Genomic DNA, 21,569 nt, shown 5'->3' with positions numbered 1-21,569 from the left:
TGTTCAGGTTTTTGCATTGTGTCTTTTTTTTTGAGGTTGGATAATCTTTCTATTAAGGCGTCCAGGGATGCTACTTTGGTGTCAAGGGATGTTAATCGTGTTTCAATGGTATCGACTCTTTCCAACAGATCCAGTATGGGTCTGCATGAATTGCAGAGAAATGGAAACTCATTGGATGATTTTAGGTATTGAATCAATTGCTTGGGTAATCCCAAGCAGTCATGATGAGCGTATTTGTTACACAGAGAACATTTGATGGAGTTTTCATTATCCTTTAGAGTTTTGTAGCATTTAAGGCATGTGCAGGAGTCTTGTGGTTCATTGTTGGGGATTAAATTCTCTTTAGGTTGTGGTTTGGCATTGGATTTTTTTCTTGGCATGTGTTCATTTAATTGAATTATATTTATTCTCTGGTGCACTGTGAATGTTATCAGTTGTAATGATCTTGTTATACTGTTGTTGTTTTTTTCAAACAAGTTTATGTGTATTTGATTTATAAACCTCTCAGAGTCAGCAATGGCTAAAGCTGTATATAAGCCTAGTAAATTGAATAGTAGAGGTTGCTATTTTTTTCTATTTCCACAGAGAAAGCTACTGATGGCTCCTTACAGAATGAAGATTGGGCTCTTAACATGGAAATCTGTGACATCATTAATGAGACAGAAGAAGGGTAAGGAAATAAGTGCTGAAATCAATAGCCATTTTCTGGATAGGTTCACTGATGATTTTGCATTAGCCTGCGCATTTTCTGAGATCCTTGAAGACACACCCAGCTCAGGAAAGTGATACATGTAACAGGGAGCATTGATATAAAACATAAAAGCTCAACACTGAGTCTTGTGATGATTTTCAAAAAGGAGCATACTCCTCAAACACTCTTTTTGTTATCGATGCCAAAAATTCCATTACTAAGTCGTAATACTTTGCACAAGGATAAACTCAATCTTACAGACATTTCATGAAATCTTAGAAAATAAAAATATTCTTAATTCTCTCGTTAATATATTTTTCTTTAGGTCTGTTAATGTTTATTGTTAATTCTTTAATTCAAATTATTTCCTTTCGCGTTTTAGTGCCTCATCTTCATTAAGTTTAGGAGTCTTGGTTCTTTTAATTCATGTGAACAAAAATGTGGGGGACAGAATCGTTTAATGTAGAGGAGAGTTGCTCTTTGTGCTTTTTGTGCTTTGGTGATTTCAGTGTCTAACTGAAGAAGAACAAACCTGATTCTGACTCTTATTGCTGGCAAATTGCAAGCATATATTTTGTTTGTTTTTCAATGTTAATACTTCTATTATCTGACCTTTGCTATTGTTAGGCCCAAAGATGCTTTTCGAGCCATAAAGAAAAGGGTTGTTGGAAATAAGAATTTCCATGAAGTGATGTTGGCTTTGACGGTGAGTATGGTGCAGATTTCTCAGTTACAGTGGATATAGAAAATATATCCACCCTTTAAAATGCCAAGTTTTTGAGATGAAAAAAAGAATCAGATGAAGGTAGTTCATTTCAGAATTTTTTCCATTTTTAATATATAAGCTATAAAATTCAATTGAAAAACAAACTGAAAATGTTGAGGGAAAAATAATAAGAAACCAGAATAATGTAGCTGAATAAGTGTGCACATCTTTAAACTAATACTTTGTTGAAGTACCTTTTGATTTTATGTCAACATTCAGTCGTTTCCCACATGCTTTTGTCAGACCTGCTATAGGTTTTTGCAAAATGTAGCTGGGCTTGGATGCTTTTCTTTGTGACAAAAGTCTCTTTTGTGCCATTTACCCCACAGCCAAGGCAAATGATTAATTGGGAGATAGTTGTCAAATGTAGTACACAACTTGCTCAAAATTCCTGCAGCTCCTTTAATGTTGCCATAGGCCTTTTAGCAGCCTCTTGGACCACTTTTTATCTTGTTATCTGGTTTTAGGTGATGTTATTGTTGTGTCATATTTTCTCCATTTTTTGATAACTGGCTTCACTGTGTTCCATGGTATATCCAATGCCCTACAAATTTTTTGTACCCTACTTCTGACTGATATCTTCCAACAATGAGATCCCTTTGATGCTTTCTAAGCTCTTTGCAGACCGTGGCTTTTGCTGTAAAAGGTAACTGAGTACATGTCAGAAAAATCCTACTAAAATAGCTGAACTTTAATTGATGGCACGTGTGTACTGACTACTATTTACCATCATTTTGAACATGAATAATTCTGAACACAGCCACATCCCTGGTTATAAGAGGGTCTGCATACTTATGCAGCCACATTATTTTAGTTTTTTATTATTGTGTTTCTGCATAAAAAAATTCAGTTTTTCAATTGAATTCTATAGCTTATACTTTGTATTAAAAGTGGAGGAAATTCTGAAGGGATTTTCCAATATTTGAGGGGCTCATACAAAGATGAAGGGGTTAAACTATTTTCCAAAGCACCCAAAGGCAAGAGAAGAAACAATGGATGGAAACGAACTAAGGAGAGAACTAAAGAGAAAATCCCGAATGGTAAGAGCAATCAGCCAGTGGAATAGCTCACCTTCAGAAGTTGTGGTTGCTCCATCTTTTGTCTGATGAACTGAGTGAGAGGCAGTTGTGCCTCATTAGGAGGGTGCTAGCAAGGGGGAAAGCTGTTGTAGTTGCTTTACCTTAAGGATATACCTGGAAAAGAGGAGTGACCTCTAACCTAGAATACTAATTTTTCATGTAAGTAATAAGCATAAGTTTTTTTAAAAAAGGTATAATGTGAAGATTGTATGAATTAATTGAAAGGCAGGGCAAATACATTTGCCTGTAAAAGAATATTTTTTAATTGGCTTAACATGGAACAATCATACCTTTCTACTTGCCTGTGAACACTAAGGTTAGTTTTTGCAACTTTTTAAAGCGATAGCTGTAATGTGATCAGAAAATGCAAGTAAACCAGAAGTAATTTCCAATACATCTTGTTTGACTTTGCAGGTCCTTGAGACATGTGTCAAAAACTGTGGCCATCGCTTTCACATATTGGTTGCTAGCCAGGATTTTGTAGAAGGTGTATTAGTACGAACCATCCTTCCCAAAAACAATCCTCCAGCCATTGTACATGATAAGGTGCTGACCCTCATCCAAGTAAGTGCATCCCTGTCAATCTTTCTGTCTTTCAGAGAGACCTCCATGTATAAGAACAGACCCACAGTTATTTTGCCTAAACCACAAGCCAGATTTTTTTCATGGCAGTATGTAATATATGCTTATTAAATAGAAGTAAACTTTCTATCCATACTTGTATAGTTATTCCAGAGGATAACTGAAATCTGAAACGTTTATGTACCTTGTAGATTATTTAATTTACATAGTATCATATCATATCTTGTATAAAATAATAAATATAAATAATATCATACATTATTTTGTATAAATTATGTTACTGTTCATGGAAAGAGGCAAAACACAGGCAACAGTCTGAAGCTATCTTTTTAACTCATTAAACCTACTGTTTCTTTTAGATCTCAGCTAGAGTAGCTTACAAGTTACTAGCCTACATCACAGGGGCTAGAAACTTAACATTGTGGGTGGTGGACAAATTTGATAAACATTTTTGAAAAATTAAAATCAGGTTTTCTAACAGCCGTTTATGCTGCTTGTGTGACCATATATCTAGTATTCATCAGATCATTCCAGCAGTTAGACTCTGACCAGCCCATGCAGTCAAACACCTTTAAAAATGTTCAAATCTGATAACCGTTCTCTGCTTTTGATGCACACTCTGCTTTTCTAACAAAATCATAAATGTTCATGCTTTTTTAAAAAATTAGGAGTTTAAAAATCAAAAATTGTAATGATTTCCCTGTCTTTCTAGTCCTGGGCTGATGCCTTTCGTAGTACACCGGACCTGACTGGGGTTGTGACTGTTTATGAGGACCTGAGGAGGAAAGGCCTGGAGTTTCCCATGACAGATCTAGATATGCTATCACCCATCCATACACCACAGAGGGTAAATGTTTAATGCACAATAATTCTTTATTTGCATTACAAAATATTATATGAATAATATATGAAATATATCTTGGAGGTATTTAGAAATAGTGGTGTTGATTTGCTCCATTTTTTCTCTTTTCAAATTGATGCATGTTATGAAAAAAAGTGAAAGAGCTGGATGCCAAGTTGAGGTAATTCCCCGTTAGGAGAATGAGTGCAAACACTGAGACGTAGTGAGAGTGGTGAGGAATAACACACAACCAGCACACAGATATACTGGATAGTAAAATGTAGGTTTTTACTTCTAGTAAACGGTTAAGCAAATTCCAACAAGCAGTCCAAGTCATACACGGTTAAAGCAGTCAGTTTTTCAGTCCAGGGATAATCCAAATATCAAAGTCCAGTATCATAAACAGTTCAGTAACAGACTTATAGCAATCCAAGAAGAACGACAATTAGCAACAGTAAATAGGGAAAAATTCAGGAACCAAAACAGCGAACATCAGAACATAGACCAACTAGCAACTAGCAACAACAGGACTAAACAACCCAGGTTTCTGGCTCCATCTTATGGCTGTTTGAGGAACCACACCCAATTACAATTTTAGCATTCCCTTAAAGAGACAATATTAAATGTCTATCCTGGTTTATATATTTCCAACCCAACTGTTAGGTGACTATCAATTCCTAACACCAAAATACATCAAGTGTAGTGAAAGTAAGCAGATCCTTTGTATTCAAAGGGGAATGTATTGCTATCATAATCAAAGTCTAAGAACTATATAGAATTTAAGAAACACGCTTCATAAACACTGTAAGACATAGTTGAGCATTCTGAACACAAACTGCCTATGCAGTTTTGGACATTTCTCCGAAAGCACACAATCTAGTTGAAAATCTGCTTTGCAACATATTTCATCCTATCTGCTGCTTGCTACTCATGCAGAGAAACGGAAAGAACCAGGCTGAAGTGACCGCTTTGGAAGCCCCAGAGAAATAGTAAGAAGAATGGGAAACACTTCGGGCTGCAGGACTGGCTCGTTACTTAGATAAAAAGAAAACACCATAATTATGGGTAAAAAAACAGCATATAATATACTGGGCTGATTTTTTTTGTAGAAATAACTGAACTGTTCTTTCTCTCCTTTATGGGTTTCTCTTTAGACTGTATACACTCCACCAGATTCCCAGCCAGGAGTTATTTCATCAGCAGATTCTCCTCAACCAATAGATTCAATCCTGCACCCTGTATCTTTACCACAAGTTCCAGAAATTGCAGCTGATGCCTCTATCACACCTACAGCAGACCAGGTAAGAGCCACACGAACCTCTCCCTTCTATCCCTATAAGAGAGTTTCTTGTTGAAGGACATCCTTTTTTTTTTTCTTATGCGAGTTTCTGAAAAATGGAATCCACACACTTAGGGACCAGTGTCAAAGGACATGTTTATCTGAAAGAGCAAGCAGCGCATGTAACAATATCATGCAGATGATTTAGACAGGACATAAGGATTCCTCTCTTTCCTGGGCTGATGGTAAATTGTCCGCAGTCCTATTACCATTTGTCATATAGAGAGGATAGTTTGTCTTTTTTTGTATTCCCAATGTTCAGTATAAAAACAGTGCTTCTGAGCAAAAGCCAAGGGAGAAGGAGAATAGCCAGGCTTCCATGTATTATTCACAAATAAGGCCACATCCATTAGTACATAAGTCACACCTTTTGTCATTTATTCATAATTATCTGCAAAGTTGGAAGTGATGCTTCTTAGCTTCCACTTTTAGCTGTTAGACTTTAGGTTATTCTGACTGTAATGACATAACACTGGGGACAAAATTCTAGTTATTTATTATAGCAGGTAGGACACACTCAGCTCCTGTAGCTATTTGCAACTGTCTAATCATAGAGTTGAAGAATTCAAGCTAAAAGAGGAGTATGGGTTGTTAACTCAAAATCTAAAAATTAATTCAAGGAGATTCCTGAAAATATCTAGGAAGGGAGTAGGAAAATACTAGGCTTATTTGTGCTTAAATTATCACACCTAACAAAACAGAGAAAACTTTATAGGCAAGAGCAACCAGACTATACTTGCCGGATAAAGTATTGGTTTGACAAATTAAGGCAACATATTCACCAGTAATGGAATGCTTTAAAAATGCCTCTATTGTTGTTTTCAGATTGGAAAATTACGCAGTGAATTGGAAGTGGTGAATGGAAATGTAAAAGTAATGTCTGAGATGTTAACAGAATTAGTGCCAGGACAAACTGAACCTTCTGACCTTGAACTGCTCCAGGTAGGAAGTGCTGAAATGTAACATTTATTATTGTTGCTGTGTATATAAGGACTTCATTTAGCAATCACTGAGATGAGCCTTAACCCAACTCCAAAAAACTATTTTTTGGATTCATGACCTGGATGAGTAAACATAGATTTTTAACTGATTAGTTATTAGCAGCTGCTTCTTAAACTAGCTTCTTTGATTCTGTTCTCATAACTTGTATCTTCTTTCTGTGGGTAGGAATTGAATCGGACGTGTAAAGCAATGCAGCAGCGTATATTGGAGCTGATTCCCCGCATCCTTAATGAACAGTTAACTGAGGAGCTGCTCATTGTCAATGACAACCTCAACAATATTTTCCTGCGCCATGAACGGTATTTATGAGAACATCTTTCTCTTTCTCATGTTCTTTCTCTTTTTATAAGTAAAGCAGCCTTGCTGTTTTCCATTGAAACTATTTCATTGCTTCTCATAGGTTTGAACGGCTCCGATCTGGCCAGCCTGCAAAGGTATTTCAGCATTTACTTAGTTTGTTTGAGTGATAGCCCACCCTTTTTCCAAAACCTCAGTGGAGCATACATGGCACTCCTTTTACCAATCTGTAGCCTCAGAGCCACCCAAAGAGGTAGTTTCGGTTTGAAGAGCATGTGGCCTAAAATTATCTATACATTTCCTTGGTTGAGATTGGACTTGATCCTGGAATCCTGAGTCCTAGTGCAATTCTTTGGCCACTGAACCACTCTGTCAGTCCTTCCAAAGCATGCTCGTAAGGTCATATTATTGATATTGCTAGAGAATAAAATAAAATATATAGTGGCTGCAGCAGCATACTTGAATTTATTTGGTATAGTCCTTCCTGGCTTTACATATTTGTACTTGGGCTTTTTCCATCTAAAAGTGATGTTAAAAGTTCTAGTGGCATTTTGCTGGTTTGGTTGTGCCAAAATTTTTCCAATACAGGATGTGTATTAGTTTATGATTCAGGATGCATGTCAGTTATGATACATAAAATTTAAGTTTTGCATTGACTAGATGCAGAGAACAATTCTAGAAGGATTGCTCATTGGTATACCTTGTTGTTTGACTAATCCTAAACTAGGACAATAGCTATGATTCAGGGGGAAAAGTTTGTGTACTCTGTGCCAAAGATCCTAAATTCAGATCCTGGCTTTTCCAGATAGTAATGGGCAAGAACAACCAGTCAATATAAAGAATAGTTTGAGACGGTGAATAATACTTTCATCTCATCCTAGAAACATTTTTCTTCATTTGTGTACATTAGACTTGTAATTTTTATCATATACTTTCATAACCATCCTTGGCATAAACTTCAACTCCAGGGAGCCTGCAGACTTTTACTGATTGCATGGTAGAACCTATATTGGCAGCATGAAGTCTGTCATGTACAGAAGTCTTAAGATGCTCCAGGAAATGCTTGTGTGAGAGTTCCTTTGAACATTGGATGGCATTTTCTTTATTTTTTTCCTTGTTAAAATAGTAATCCTAACACCCTTATTTAACTGGTTGTTTCATGTAACAATAAGAGTTGGAAGGGACCTTGTGTAGCAACTTTTAATTCATATCACCTTTTTTTTTTTGGCTTCCATATCCTTGGTTGGATTTCCCTGAAAAATCAGAACACATGATCAGTGAATTGGGAGGCATGTTTTGGAAGAAATGCTATAGTCTTTCACAGTAATCCAATATTAGCAAAATGCATTTTTCTTTTCTTTTTTTCCAAGCAACAGAATGACACAGAGAATGAAAACAGTATGCTTGACATGGGGCCTAGTATCACACCAGCACAAAAAGTTCCTGTAACTGCCAGTACACTTTCATCTCAACTTGCAGGAATTGGTAAGTATCTTTGTTGGATTTGTAAAGCTATAAAATTCTTTTTCCCATTCACATTCATAATTCTGGCCATTTGGCGAGCTCTCTCTAGTTTATATACAATTTCCCTACTTTTTAAATAAACAACATTATCTGAAGTAGGCCAACACAAGCAGATAATAAGCAGATTTATTGAGAAATTATTGAAAACCTGAATAGACATATTTTCCCAAATGCATGCTGTTTAGAAGTCACAATAGATCTTTCTAATACTTTCTTCATCTGGAAAATTTGCCCACTCCATGTAAGAAAGCTTGATGTTTCTTTTTCAGATAGATAGATTCATTACATCCTCATATATTTTTAACATTCTAGATGATACCTTGCTGTCCTTTGCCTTGTAGATCTTGGTTCTAATAGTGTCAGTTCAGGTTTGCAATCCCTCAACAATTCCAGCAAACTGGAAGAAGAGTTTGATATGTTTGCACTGACCCGTGGCAGTTCCTTAGCTGAACAACGCAAAGAGTAAGTGAATATACCCATTATATTAATATGGGCAAAAATAATGAATACCGTAAAGCAAACTTTTCAAACAAAGAGATTTGAATGCCCATTTTGGTAAATTAATGTATGTTTTGATTTAATTTTATGCAAAATTGATTTTATTTTTTAAATGTAGACATAATTTCAAAAGTTTCCAGCTATCTGCCCTTCCATATTTTTCATGTAGAGAAGGAAGTTGTAAATCCAAAATTCTTAAGTCCTGCAAGGAGAAAAGAAAAATGGGCAAACCAAGAGACTGAAATCAAGGCTGCCAATATTATGAAGAATAAGTTTTGAAAGTTATGTCACTTGACTCATGTAGCATCAGTCTTGCCATGTTGTATGTGATGTTGAAAATCCTAGTTACCATTCAGAATGGGATTTCCTTTTTGACAATAGACTACAGAATTTCTGGTATTGACTCCTTAAATTTTTAATACAGTGATACTAACAAAACATATTTTGTGTCTTATGCCCCAACAATAATGCTAGTGTGTATTTGGGAATTAGATTGTTGAGATTTCAAAAGACTGTTTGTTGTTCTACTCCAAAGAACTAGGACAAACCTGAGCTGTAATTAGCACATTCCTCTTTTCCACTCCCTGTCCCCCTTGGCATTTCCTCAACCTCTAGTGGTTTATGTGAATTGCAGCTGCAATAAAATAGAAGGTTTACTGTTAATAGCATGGACCAAATGAAGAACAGATTTATGAATTAGAGCAGTCTAGCAATGTAACTATCAATTAAGACTAATGCTTTAGTTACTGTTATGCACCTCCTCTGCTCACTCTGGCTGTAATGGGTTTTCAGAGCCTCTCCCACCCTCAAGGCACTCTTTGCACAGCTTCCTGCCCCACTGGGCTCCACATCCTTGCGTCTCCTGCCCATCATGCCTTGCTACACTGATTTCTTCTGACCTCCAAGAGTGCCCAGTCAATGCGACATTCTGCAGTCTTCTTGTAGAAACAGCCTTGTATGTTCTGGAGTGGGCACTATTTGTACAATCTCTCAGAGAGTCGTGATTTTCCATATCATGCAGTTTGGAAAATTGTGTCCTTCTGAGAGATTGCAAGAATGGCAGCCATTTCCAGAATGGTGGAAGGCAGCCTCTGGAAAAGCCTGTGTGGCACATTGGCTGGACACTCTTGTTGGAAAAGTGATCTTTTGAGATCTCCTTTCCGAAAGAGAGTCAGCTGATGTGCCACGCAGCAGCCTTCCTATATAGAAGCTGCTTAGTGCCATCTTGGAAGCAGGTGCCATTTTGGAAATGACTGCTATTCTTGAATTGTGAGGATTGCGAACTGCTTCTAAAATAGTACATGCTTCCAGCATGGCACCAGTTAGTTTCTGTATAGGAACGCCACAGAGCACATAGGCTGATTCTCTTTTGGAAAGGCAGTCTTTGGAAGAGATACTGTAAGTGGAACAAGGCCCATCAGGACTGGCCCAAGTAAATGGGAATCAGAGGGACAGGGAACAGGCCAAGGTCTGTAGAGGCCGTGCCAAGTGAAAAGTAGGCCCAAGTAGGACAGGACTGAGTGGAGGAGATAGGCTGGTGGGGGCAGTTGTAGCATCCCCGAGATTGGTTGTAAGGATGGCAAATTGTAAATGCTCCTGAATTGTGATCATGTGAGCACAGGGTTGTTACGGCAGTCAGAACTTTGAGTACAATGTTTAAGTCCCTTCGTTCAGCATGATTGTAATTTCAAACAGTTGCTTAATAGATGGTCAGCAATTGAGGACTATCTGCACCTTATTTGTTTATCTAGGGGTGGTAGTGCAGACTTTCTGCAAGCTGTTACAAAAACTAAAAGCATGAGCTGTTGCCACAGTGAATGGCAGAGTTAGCATTTCTCTGAGGAAACTGTTCTGCTTGTTTATCAGAAACTTCTTTGATTTTAATTTTCTCACGTATCCTTAATTATCTAGTTATTTGAGAGATAAACTTCTTAAAAATTGACACAGCTCTTCACTCTATAAAGCAACAGACATTTCCTACAACAGGACAGGCTGTTTTAACATACTCTACTGACACGTTCCTGGTGGTGCAAAACCATCCATTCATCAATAGCTTTAAGATAACCATAATTTTCTTAGACATCGCACCTTCCCTTTCTTCCAAGATTTGCTTAATGGGAATAATGGCAGAGCTGATCCACTCTGCAGAATAGCTGTGAAAATTGCACAAGGCATTTTGTATAGCAAAAAAATATGACACGAATTTTAAGTACTATTTATCTGGATTTAATCTTGCAATGATACATGGCTAATTCTGAGGGTCTTGCCCAACTCGGTAGTTCCCAGAAAAACAGAGCTGTATCCTGGCATATTTTTCAGACTTGATGGCATAAGATTAAAGCAAGCCTTTGAGTGGCATTGGTGCTAATAGAAACAGATGTTTTTTTACGGCCATGTGCACTTATACCCCCTCCAACACTTAGCAAAATAGGCTATGTGCCAGTAGGCTTCTAGGCACCACTGATTCAGCTCTTGGAGCCACTGGAGAGCTTATAATGCCTGCTGCAAAGCTCGCCTTTTCAGAGACTCTGCCTGGTTCAAAGATGAAGGGAAGCCATACCATACCAGAGGAATATGGACACCCCGCGCATATACCAGGCTACAGGAAGACTATTCTTGGCCTGCTTGCTGTTAAATGGAATATGAAATAGAATTGGGAACTATATGGAAAGAAAGCAGAGAGAGTGAACCAGCACTAGAAGCAGCTGAAACCTAATCTCTTGACATCCACTCTGGCTGATCTTTTCCTACTCTGGATAATTGCATATTTTCTCCAGCACTACTTGATCCTCTTAAGATTAAGATAAATACAATCTTTCCGATGAAGGGACACTTTCAGTTTATTTTGCTATCTCACGTTGGACTGGTTGCCTCCTATTTTAATTTTTTGGCCAGAAACCAGATTGGGATTATCTATTTTGCAGCTTGCCTCTATTTCCGTATATGTTTGTGCTTTTTTTTCCTGTACTTTGATGGTCAAATCAGGATAACTTTATTGGAGTTGGGCTTGGGTATCTTTCCAAAACATCATGAACATCATGCAGAAGTTCTGGCAACACTTCAAGCCATTCCTGCCTTTCTGCCTTATTGCTGGTATGGTGGTGGTACTCTGCTTCATCCTTGATGCTATTGTGCACAGTGGGCCCTTCACTGACAAGCATTTCTTTGAAAAGTTCGAGCAGAGGTGGCCCAACCCCCTGGCTGCAAGAAGGAACATGTCTCAGTGATTATGGGTGGGATAGAAATATGGACTGGGGGAGCTCATTTCTGGTGCAACATCATCCAAGGCTGCATTGGCCCTGTGTAGGAAAGAATGTATTTAGGTAGAGTGTAGACAGAAGGCAGATCTGGGTATACTTTAGAGTAAATAACAAACATGAGTTATTTTTTCAAAAGCGTGTAACACTATGAAATAGTTTCTATGAGATGATGTTTAGCATCGCAATAGCTGTATGCATTAATTAATCTGAAAAAGGTTATGCCTAATTTTACCTGCAAAACAGAGCATGTAATGTGTGTGTTAAGTTCATGCATTAAAGTGAAATAGAGTTACAAAACTATATGCATGTGCAGTTCTATAATGAGTGCCTATAAAACCATATTTACATGAAAGTACCTTATTCCCTCTTCCTGTGGAGGTATACTTAAATAATGTTTGCAAAAATCTCAATAAGCAAGCAGACAGACTGCTAGGGGCAGGGCACAGCAGATTAGTACCTATTATAATTCTATAACCTTCCCCATAACTACCAACATCGGAATACCTTCTGTAAAATATCAAACGATAGCATAGAAGAGTGCTTTGTTTGTTTAGTGTATGCAGGCTGCAAAGCTACATTTTTCTCAAAATATGATATAGATTTGATTAGAGGATCAGGTTAGATTCTCAAACAAACTGGGTTTTTAAAGTTTAGTTTTTAAGATATCGGGCTGAGAAGACTCAGAATCATTGGGTGACTTACAGCCTTTCATCTATTCTCAACCAACACATTTTAGTACTCTTACAATAAAATTACTTTTTCTAAAATTACTTATTCTGAATCTCAGTTTAGCAGCAAACAGATTGGTTCTCCATATGAACTATTATACCAAAATAAAGTTGAAGTTGACTAGGAATGTATTTTTATGCAGAATGACTAGGCGCTCCATTTAATTCTGATATTTGACAGATATACGAACTCAGAATTCCTTAATTCTAGTCAAAAACAAAACAGATTCTGCAGATATGCAATCTGACTTTCTGTGCTTTATCACATTGGGAAAACACAGTAAAATTCAGTGAAACTATAATTGAATATTAATTTTAGAATGAAACACTTGCAACTGTTTCACCTGGTATATATGCATGCAAATCAATATGCAATAGAGAAAGATCTAGATATCAAAGACTTGGACTTAAAATCTTGGTTGCATCTTAACTGTGCTCACTTTCTTCTTGCACATCAGTACTTAAAATGATTTACAACCATTCTAATCTATAGCAGCTACAAAAACAAAATATTCTCAGTCCGCTAAAAATAATAAATAATTCACACCAGTAGCATCATCCAATTATAACTACAGTGGCAAAACATTTTTCACATGCCTCCTTAAAAGAGATTAAGTAGCTAAGAAGGAGATTTCATAACAGCAGTACTACAGATTTCATAACAGCAGTACTACAGCAGTGGAAATCGTACAGAGATGGAATGTGGAGTAAGGACTTTTCTACAGTTTTCACATGGCCTTCTCAACATACAAAGTAAGCCATTTTTTAAAGTGTGAAAGATTCTACAAACCTGGGATTGATGGGTGGTTAAAGGATATATTACAAAGTATGCTCAGGAATTTAGGAATATTGATACCAGTGCTTCTGTGCTGCCAGTGTCTTATCAATCTTATTAATGCTATCCAAATGTATTTCAACAACTACAGATAATTACATTTAAGAAATTATTTACAAACTCTAGGAGTTAGCAGTTTTGTCATGGAATTTGGGCAGAGGTTGAATATAGTCTTTCAATCACTCATAAATATACAGAAGAGCCCGCAGGTTCACACATTCTGAGAATGTTCAGCAAAATTGTGAACATACATTGTAAATAATTCATCTGAGAGATCTACTGATTACCAATTATGATATAATTGTTTTCCTAATTATTATTTTATTTCTAAATGTGAATCCTAACTTTGTATGCAACTATCTGAAGCTACCTTTTCCAATCTCCAATGCAGTTGAATTTGCTGTTTTATTTCATTCTCAGACAAGTAATCAATATAATAAATTAAATCTAATGTCTGATGTCACCATCTATTCCTCAAAAATTCTTTAATATTGTATGAGGCTATATAAAAAGACAATTGAAGGGGAGTTTATTAATTTTGACATTAAAATTTTCTCTAAATCCTTTCACCTTTTTTTTAAAATTTGGTTTTACAGTCAGCCTAAGTACATGTACGTGCCAGTGTTTACCAAATTATGGGCAAGGTAGGCAGGCAGGCAGGCAGAGTCTTATAAGTCAATCACAGTATTATTTTTTTTCTTCAGAGAAAATGTAGTTTACTTAAACACGTTCAACTGTTATGCATCAAATAATAAAGTTTAAAAGAAAATGACAAATCAAACATCTAATGTAATTTATATAATACATTTCTATTGGGCCTCACTATTGGTATTTCTATGTGGTGTATGTGTGTGTGTGTGTAAAGTACTCCCAACCTCATCCCAGAAATATGGAACATAATCTGTGCTTTAGATAAAATGCCCAAAGCCATATCTACTGGCTAACTTGATTTCCTCTTTCAGGGTGAAGTATGAAGATCCTTTAGCAACAAAAGGTCTAGCTGGAGCCTTGGATGCCAGACAACAGAATACAGGAGCAGTGAGTAGCTGTCTATCAAACTGTTAGACAGTTGCATATATAACTACATAACCATATAACTGAAGAGGCATATCCTGCCTATTCAAGGCCTCCCCATATGTACCACTGACCTCCAGCCAGCACAATCAGTTATTTTGCTGAGACAATGTGAAGTGTAATTCAAAATAATTGAAGGATGCTGAATTTGGGGAGATTGTAGTAATTATCTCTCTTGATAATACAGCTTTCTATGTTTTCATGTATAATTTGTATATGAATATATCTACCACTCCAAAGTCAGACTACATCTACCCATAGTGAGGGTTAAATACTGTAAAGTAATTCTAAGAGGAGGCAAAATGACTTCAGATTTCAATTCATTTTCAAGCAAATTTTTCATGATATAGTTCCCACAACAGTTCATAATAAATCACAATAGACTACTTATATACGTTCAGCAATAATGCAAACCAAAGATCCATCATAATGCACTGCATTATGTCCAATAATTCATTAAAATTAAATCTAATTGGAAAAACAACCCAAATATTTAAAAGATATTTCCACAAAGTTCTGAAATATATAACATTTTAATCATCATAATACTTCGATTCCATAATACAGTAATCTTGGAATTATTATACTCAACCGTAAGAAAAGATGCTAATTAAAAATGCAATATGTATCATCAAAATGCTTCAATTAACAGCCATCAAGCTCCAAAAATACAATACTAAAAAAAAAAAATCTGCAAAAGAGAATGAGTGCTGTGCATTCATCTTGGGGTAAATACAGTCAAAAAGATGAGCAGTTCTCTAAATATATCTTCTTCCTGTGTTGAATCCACTTTATAATAACACAATTTTCAAACATAGTCCATCTGAATCGAGCTTCTTTCGTAGTCTGAGTTAGCCCCCTAAATAACTGTCTTCCTTTTATTCAGTCCTTAAGAGCAAAAGGCACTGTTTCTCCATTCAGTTTCTTATTTTTCTATAGATAATTCAACCTTCTCTTACGGACTTGGGACGTAAGTTCCTTCAATTTCATTAAAAAGAATGACAGGCAGGAGAGAAGTCCCCCATGATCTTTTAGATAGAGAGGGGATAGTTCCCCTACTGAGAACATTGCTCCCTGCTCTCCTCATCACCCATATTTTCAATCTTCTTTGAAAACAAATTTTCTCTTAACTAGCTGGAGCCAGGTGGTTCTACTGACGAGGCCCCGATTACAAACTGGATGATGCGCCAAGGAATGGTGAGAATGTATCACTGCTGGGGAAGATTTTAAAAAGCGCTTGAAGAATATTGAGCATATTGTGGTACGGACTGAACACTGTGTGGGGACAACAACAGACAAAGTGATATGATTAGGTTTGAAGCCAAGAAACCTCTTCTTCAAAATGCTACATTCCAGATTCTACCTGTTAGAGGAAACATTTTTACAAAAGTTTTTACAATAGCCAAAATAGAATCTTCTACAGCTTTTTAATTTATTCCCATGTTTGTAACATAATGTCTATAACTCTAAATGCAGTTGCATTGTATCACAGTCCAAAAATTATGTAAGAAAGATCCATTATTTCTTTCTGACTATCTGCGTGAAAGACTAAAAATGATCTCCTTATTTCAGGAGAAAGTGACGAGAAAGTGTCATAAAGGATTATGAAGTGAACATAACCTATAAGGTTCCATATAGGTTGTAGAGAGGGCTATAAAGCACTATAAAGCAGTATATAAGTCTAAATGCTATTGCTATATCAAGCAAGGATTTGTACTTTCACATAGTGCACATACAGTTATCTAGTGGCAAGTTCTGTCTTGCCTCTTCTTTGACTTTTTTCACTTTGGGGAGAAATATATGCACAAACACTACGATCAATATCTGGCTGCCTAACATTTTGATCTTGAAATTCCAAGATTATGCATGCCACAATAATATCAACCTAGGATTGGAATTGTACTGCTTTGTCCAAGCTGAACCCAAACACTGTTCTGGATTACTTTAGCAGCTCTTATTTCCATCTGTTCTAGAAAGTTCTTCTGGGGATAAAATTCTGACCACATTTTTCTTAATGCCTCTCTTCCCCAAATTTTTAACTGAGTTTGATTTGAACAGAAGAAGAAGAAAAGAGCTTTATCTTGGCAGACAGAAGAGAATGAGATAAAAATAGATCGTAGTCTGGTAGTGGCTTTGGAACTGGTTGCATGATTTCTTCCCTCGGGCTAGTTGGCTTCTATTCTCTTTGTTTTCCAGTGGTTTTGTAAACAAAAGCTCAGTACTTTTTCTGCCTTAATGGTATTTGTGCTTTAACTTTGAAGATTTCTTTCTTAACTTATAAATCTGTCTATTGAGACCACACCTGCTTGCTTTTGAATACTGAAAGCCAAAATAAACGTATATTCCTTCTTTTGCACATCATGGCTTATCAAGATAAGCTTACTTGGCTTAAGATAGGAACATGAACTTAAAAATGAAGAAGTGAGGAAGTAAGAAGTGGAGTTTCATCATTACATTTGAAATTACAATATAATTCCCCAGGCAAGTTTTCATTTTTGGTTTATAAGGGAAACAAAACCCTTTGTATCAAGCTATAGGTTTAATAGCAATAAGTAAAAATGGCTGACCTAATACATTGTTTATATAAGAAACCCTATTTCCTTTAAATTTTAAGAATACTTCAAACGTATTTTGCTAAACACAGGAAATGGGCAAAATACGAGAATCTTATTTAAAAATTTTCTTGGATTTACATCCCACCTTTCACTCAGGAACTCCAAGCAACTTATATGTTACTCTCTCCTCCACTTGTCCCCCCAAAAACCAAGTGTAGGAAGAAGATGAGTGTAAGGGATAATAATTAGCCAAAAGAGATGAAAGTGTAGAGGAAAGAAGTGAAGCTTTGAGAGATCTTATTTGTCAGATTGGACAAAACTCAGCAGGACTTTTTCGTGCAGCTGTTGATAAAAATAGGTTCACCAACATAATTGCCAACATCCGATGACGGATATGGCACAAAAAGAAGAAGAATTTGTCAGATCTTGTGTATAATTTTTGCGCCAGAGTGGCCTTTATATTAGAAGATGGGAACAAAGCAGAAGCCCACAGAAGCACATTTGCTAGATATAAATTACCTGATTTTGTTTTGCAAAATGTTGTTCCTTAGCCTTGTTATATACAATGATATGATCTAACATAAACTAAAACACAGAATATTTTTATGCTTTGCTAGATAAAAATAAAACAAAGCCTTCTAATTAATGATGTCTCTCCATATACATTGCTGTTATCCATAAAATCTGTACCTGCAAAGTAGGGCCCAAGCTATGTGAGAAAGATTTCAAGCCATTCTTCATTGATGCTAAGAAATGCTGAACCAAGAATTGCACTGATTTAAATCATGGCTTTTTAACCCTGAGGGTTGAGGATATTTTTTTACAAACGTGGATATGCAAGGTCTATTTGGTCTTTTTCTCACTTTCCTTATCAGATTCCTGTATCCCAAGCTACTTTCATGGAGGAAATTGAGCAGTGGATCTCCACTGAAGAGGTATGTAATAAAGATGAAATGCTTGTGTATAAGGAGTTAATTACTGGCACATCCTACCAACTGTCTTGTGAGGAGGAACATAACTAGGTGGTATATCCTGGAGGGTGGGGGGAATCCTAGATTCTGTCTCTAGCTTATAGATATAATAAGTATTAACTATTAAACCTGACTTCCTCTCTTGCATTGAGAGGGAGTCTCCTTGAGTTTTTTCTGAAAATGAAAATGAAATGTCTACTCTTCCTTTCTTATGGCCAGGTCTGTTGGTCACTGACATATCAGCATTAAAAACAGAAATTTGATAGCAGTGTCCCAAATTCAACTGCTCCTTGAAACACTTATCTACTCTGTAGATGTGATGGGCGAACATATACCAAATCTTAGTATCTTAGTATAGTAGAAAATTCTGTTCCAAGTGACCCTTGCAAGCTTCCACTTAATCTTATTTTATTTCCATATTACCTTTTTGTTCTCCTCAGGGAAACAAGACAGTGGATCCAAAGGGTGTCACCAGTGAAGGCAAGTTATACCCAATTATATATCCTGTCCTTTATGACTGATATTCTCCAGCTACTAGGCCTGAAATGTTCTTCATCTATTAATCTCATGAAAAAATCAAACCATCATATATTAACAACACACACACATGATTTCTTAGCATACCTGTACTGTTTGTAACCCCCTAATAAGTACCAGGATTTGTTTCCTCTTGTACCTATGTATTCAGAACTGTCCTGATGAAAGCAATTGTTTGTCACCGATTATTATCACCAGCAATATGGTCTGTTTAATTCCAGATAGGTGTTTCACCAATAGAAGAGAATATTTGTAACTCAGACTTGAAATGAGGGGACCTTGGTACTCTCTGGGCTTGGTTATTTTCTTTCCAACATTTCATTATCTGTTTGGGTAATGAAGGCCTGCAAGAAAACAACCAAGTTCAGAGAGCATCAAGAACCCCTCATAGATATTTCAGCTGTAATTCCCTTCCAGCCTTGTTAATTCTTCCCCTTTTAAAATTATCCCTAATTCTTTCTTGCCAGAGTTTGACAGATTCCTTGAGGAGCGTGCAAAGGTGGCAGATCGACTTCCTACCCTTCCCAGTGCCCCCACAGGGGCTCCTTCCACAACATCCACTAACTCTGGTCCTCAGCGAAAGAAAGACAAAGATGAAGATGCAATGTTTGCTTTATGAGCCATTCTGCGGCTTGGTGTGCCGTGGTTACAAGAGGACCTGTGTGTTCTGCGCTGCACTTCTTGAGGGAGAGAGGGGAATCCAAAGGAGACAAGATCGGAAAAGTTTCCTCTTTCCTTCTTCCTGCCTTCTTTCCAGACTGCTTCGGGTTAGGTTAATCATTGCTGCAATAGGGAACACTAAAGCAAAGCAAGCAGTAGGAAGATGTTGCAGAGCTATCAAATGTATTTGCCAGATGAATTGGGATTTCTCCTGGGAGATCTAGGCAGTCTTGGGTGTTCTTCATTGTTTTGCTGTGCATATCTTTCTCCAATGATGATGACTCTTAAAAGTCGTGCTGAAAGTGAGTAGTAGGATTTGTCAGTTTTTCCCAATCCCACAGGCAGTTGCACAAAATGGTCAAATTGGGCAGCTTCTTTCAATCTTTAAGCTGGCTTTTCTGTATTTTTCTTCTCCTCTAGCAATAAGGGAACTACAGATCCAGTTTGCTGTGGGGGGAAAAAAGAGTACTGTTTGTGGTCTTTTTTCACACACACATGTAACACTGTGTTACATACCAATATTTCTGCATGACAAATTCTGCTCGCAAGCCAAGCACATTCTCTCTTCAGTCCAGATACCAGCTGCACAGTGCGTAATTCTGAGCAGTATCAATTTCTTCCAAGGCTGCCTTCTTTCAGTTTTCAAAGCTAGAATGTCCAGGAGGCACAGACTTTTCGGGGGGGGGGAGGGGTGTCAGGGGTGTGGAAATTGAATCTGATGAAACCCACAATCACCATAATATTCCCTTAGATTACGTTTCACTATCATTCTCAGAAAGAACTGCAAATAACATTCACCAGGTTTATGGTTAAAGAACGGTTTTGGGGGGAGGCAATATTGAATTATGCCATATCATTGGGAGACTTGCTTTGTATATGCCATATTAAAGAAATGACTTCACTACAAATATGTGCTTTCTGTCAAATTTGGGCTTGGCTTACAGTATAATACACTTTCTAATCAAATGTGGAGAAAGAGTACAAGGAGAAGCAGTCAAGAGGTTTCTCAGTGAGTATAGCTCCTTGCAGAAAAGCAAAGCAAGGAAGAAACTCCTAACTGAAGTTTGTCTCTATTAATTTAACCTTAAAAAAAGAATGTGAACATTTGCTGAGTAGATGCCACTTGTACATACCCAATGGAACATGGTTGCTCATATACCAGGCCCATAAAACCCAAGCTGTATAGCACTGAAATAGGACATAAGCACTCAGATTAAGCTGTACAGTTAGGATTAGCATATGTCACTTAATTTCTGTAATTCTGTAATTTTCAATGGCCCTAGATTGGGAAACTTGTATATTATAATCATGGCACATCATAACTTCTTTTTGAAATTAAGTGAAGCATTTTAGTTTAAAAAGTTTTTCCCCCAATTTTCTACTTTTAATATATTTTGACCATTAGGTTATAAGAAAAGCCAAAACTGATACTTTAAAAAAATGTTTCTATGGTTGTTGGTGACGAGGGACAAATGCAAGTAAAGAAAGAAGTATACTTATTTCGATTAAATGTATAAACGTGTTATAAAAGAGTTGGCAAACTTAGCATCTCAGCAAAGCTTCACATTGCCCCAATAAATGCCAGAGTTGCCTCTATGTATATGTAGGTCACAGCTACTATATTTGTAAGGTACCAATCAGATATGTGCTATACTGCACATAGGAAGCTGTAGATTCTGAACTTCATGATGTTAAATGGTCTTCTAGTTGTGATCAGTCAGGTGGGTCAGATTTTTGGACTTCCTACTCATTCTGCTGAATGAGATCCTGGACTTCTATTTTGATAGCACTCCTGAACCAGCTATACATGGAGAAACAATTTCACCGAACCTGGCATTCCCAGATAGGGGACAGGGACCACTGTAGGCAATTCCTTGCTGTAACGTGATTATTTACACTGAAAGTGACAGAAATGCATGCTGTCCAGGGATGTCCAGATTGTTACAGGCAGATATTCCCAAAATAGTACTCCCAAAAATAATGTGGGTGGTTATGACCAGATGTGCCACAAAAAGCACATTTTGCTAATAGATTTCCAAATGGATATAGTTGTTTTTACCAATTTCACATTCATGGGAGTCCTCATTGGGATGATGAGCTACAGCCCAAAGCTGCTAATTGTATCAGGAACTGTACTGACTGGATAGGTGACTTTCAGGATAAACCAAGAAAATTAGTGGGAGGAAGCTCTTTGTGCCAGCATTAAAAGTTATCAGTGAGGGTTTGGCTATATAGATCTATTTATTTCCTGTGCTGCCATTGTCAAGGCCAAACTTTTTGCTTTTATTATCCCAGCCAGGCTGATAATGAAAAGCACTCCCATTGTTCTG

The 21,569-nt window shown here is 36.9% G+C and overlaps 1 protein-coding gene across 4 annotated transcripts in view; it reads left to right on the top strand.

The window, feature by feature from the left end:
* The window catches only part of TOM1 (target of myb1 membrane trafficking protein), a 28,814-nt gene extending 8,667 nt beyond the window's left edge, over positions 1 to 20,147 (top strand). The window contains exons 2-16 of one of the 4 annotated variants that reach the window (XM_087934858.1): positions 586 to 670; positions 1,319 to 1,397; positions 2,951 to 3,100; positions 3,831 to 3,965; positions 5,114 to 5,260; positions 6,124 to 6,240; positions 6,466 to 6,599; positions 6,701 to 6,734; positions 7,974 to 8,082; positions 8,463 to 8,583; positions 14,405 to 14,480; positions 15,651 to 15,713; positions 17,947 to 18,006; positions 18,483 to 18,522; positions 19,047 to 20,147. In XM_087934858.1, the coding sequence (XP_087790984.1) occupies positions 586 to 670; positions 1,319 to 1,397; positions 2,951 to 3,100; positions 3,831 to 3,965; positions 5,114 to 5,260; positions 6,124 to 6,240; positions 6,466 to 6,599; positions 6,701 to 6,734; positions 7,974 to 8,082; positions 8,463 to 8,583; positions 14,405 to 14,480; positions 15,651 to 15,713; positions 17,947 to 18,006; positions 18,483 to 18,522; positions 19,047 to 19,198 (1,502 nt within the window). In that variant the 3' untranslated portion in view covers positions 19,199 to 20,147. Of the gene's footprint in view, positions 1 to 585; positions 671 to 1,318; positions 1,398 to 2,950; positions 3,101 to 3,830; positions 3,966 to 5,113; positions 5,261 to 6,123; positions 6,241 to 6,465; positions 6,600 to 6,700; positions 6,735 to 7,967; positions 8,083 to 8,462; positions 8,584 to 14,404; positions 14,481 to 15,650; positions 15,714 to 17,946; positions 18,007 to 18,482; positions 18,523 to 19,046 lie in introns of all 4 variants that reach the window. The other 3 variants (XM_026695474.2, XM_087934859.1, XM_026695483.2) reach the window with 3 other exon arrangements.
* Positions 20,148 to 21,569: the final 1,422 nt, after the last annotated feature.

Source organism: Pseudonaja textilis, chromosome 5 (assembly GCF_049901715.1).
Source record: "Pseudonaja textilis isolate UNSWEBS1 chromosome 5, rPseTex1.2, whole genome shotgun sequence".
Taxonomy (NCBI): domain Eukaryota; kingdom Metazoa; phylum Chordata; class Lepidosauria; order Squamata; family Elapidae; genus Pseudonaja; species Pseudonaja textilis.
Note: the sequence above shows the minus strand (reverse complement) of the source record. Positions and strands in the feature narration are given on the sequence as shown.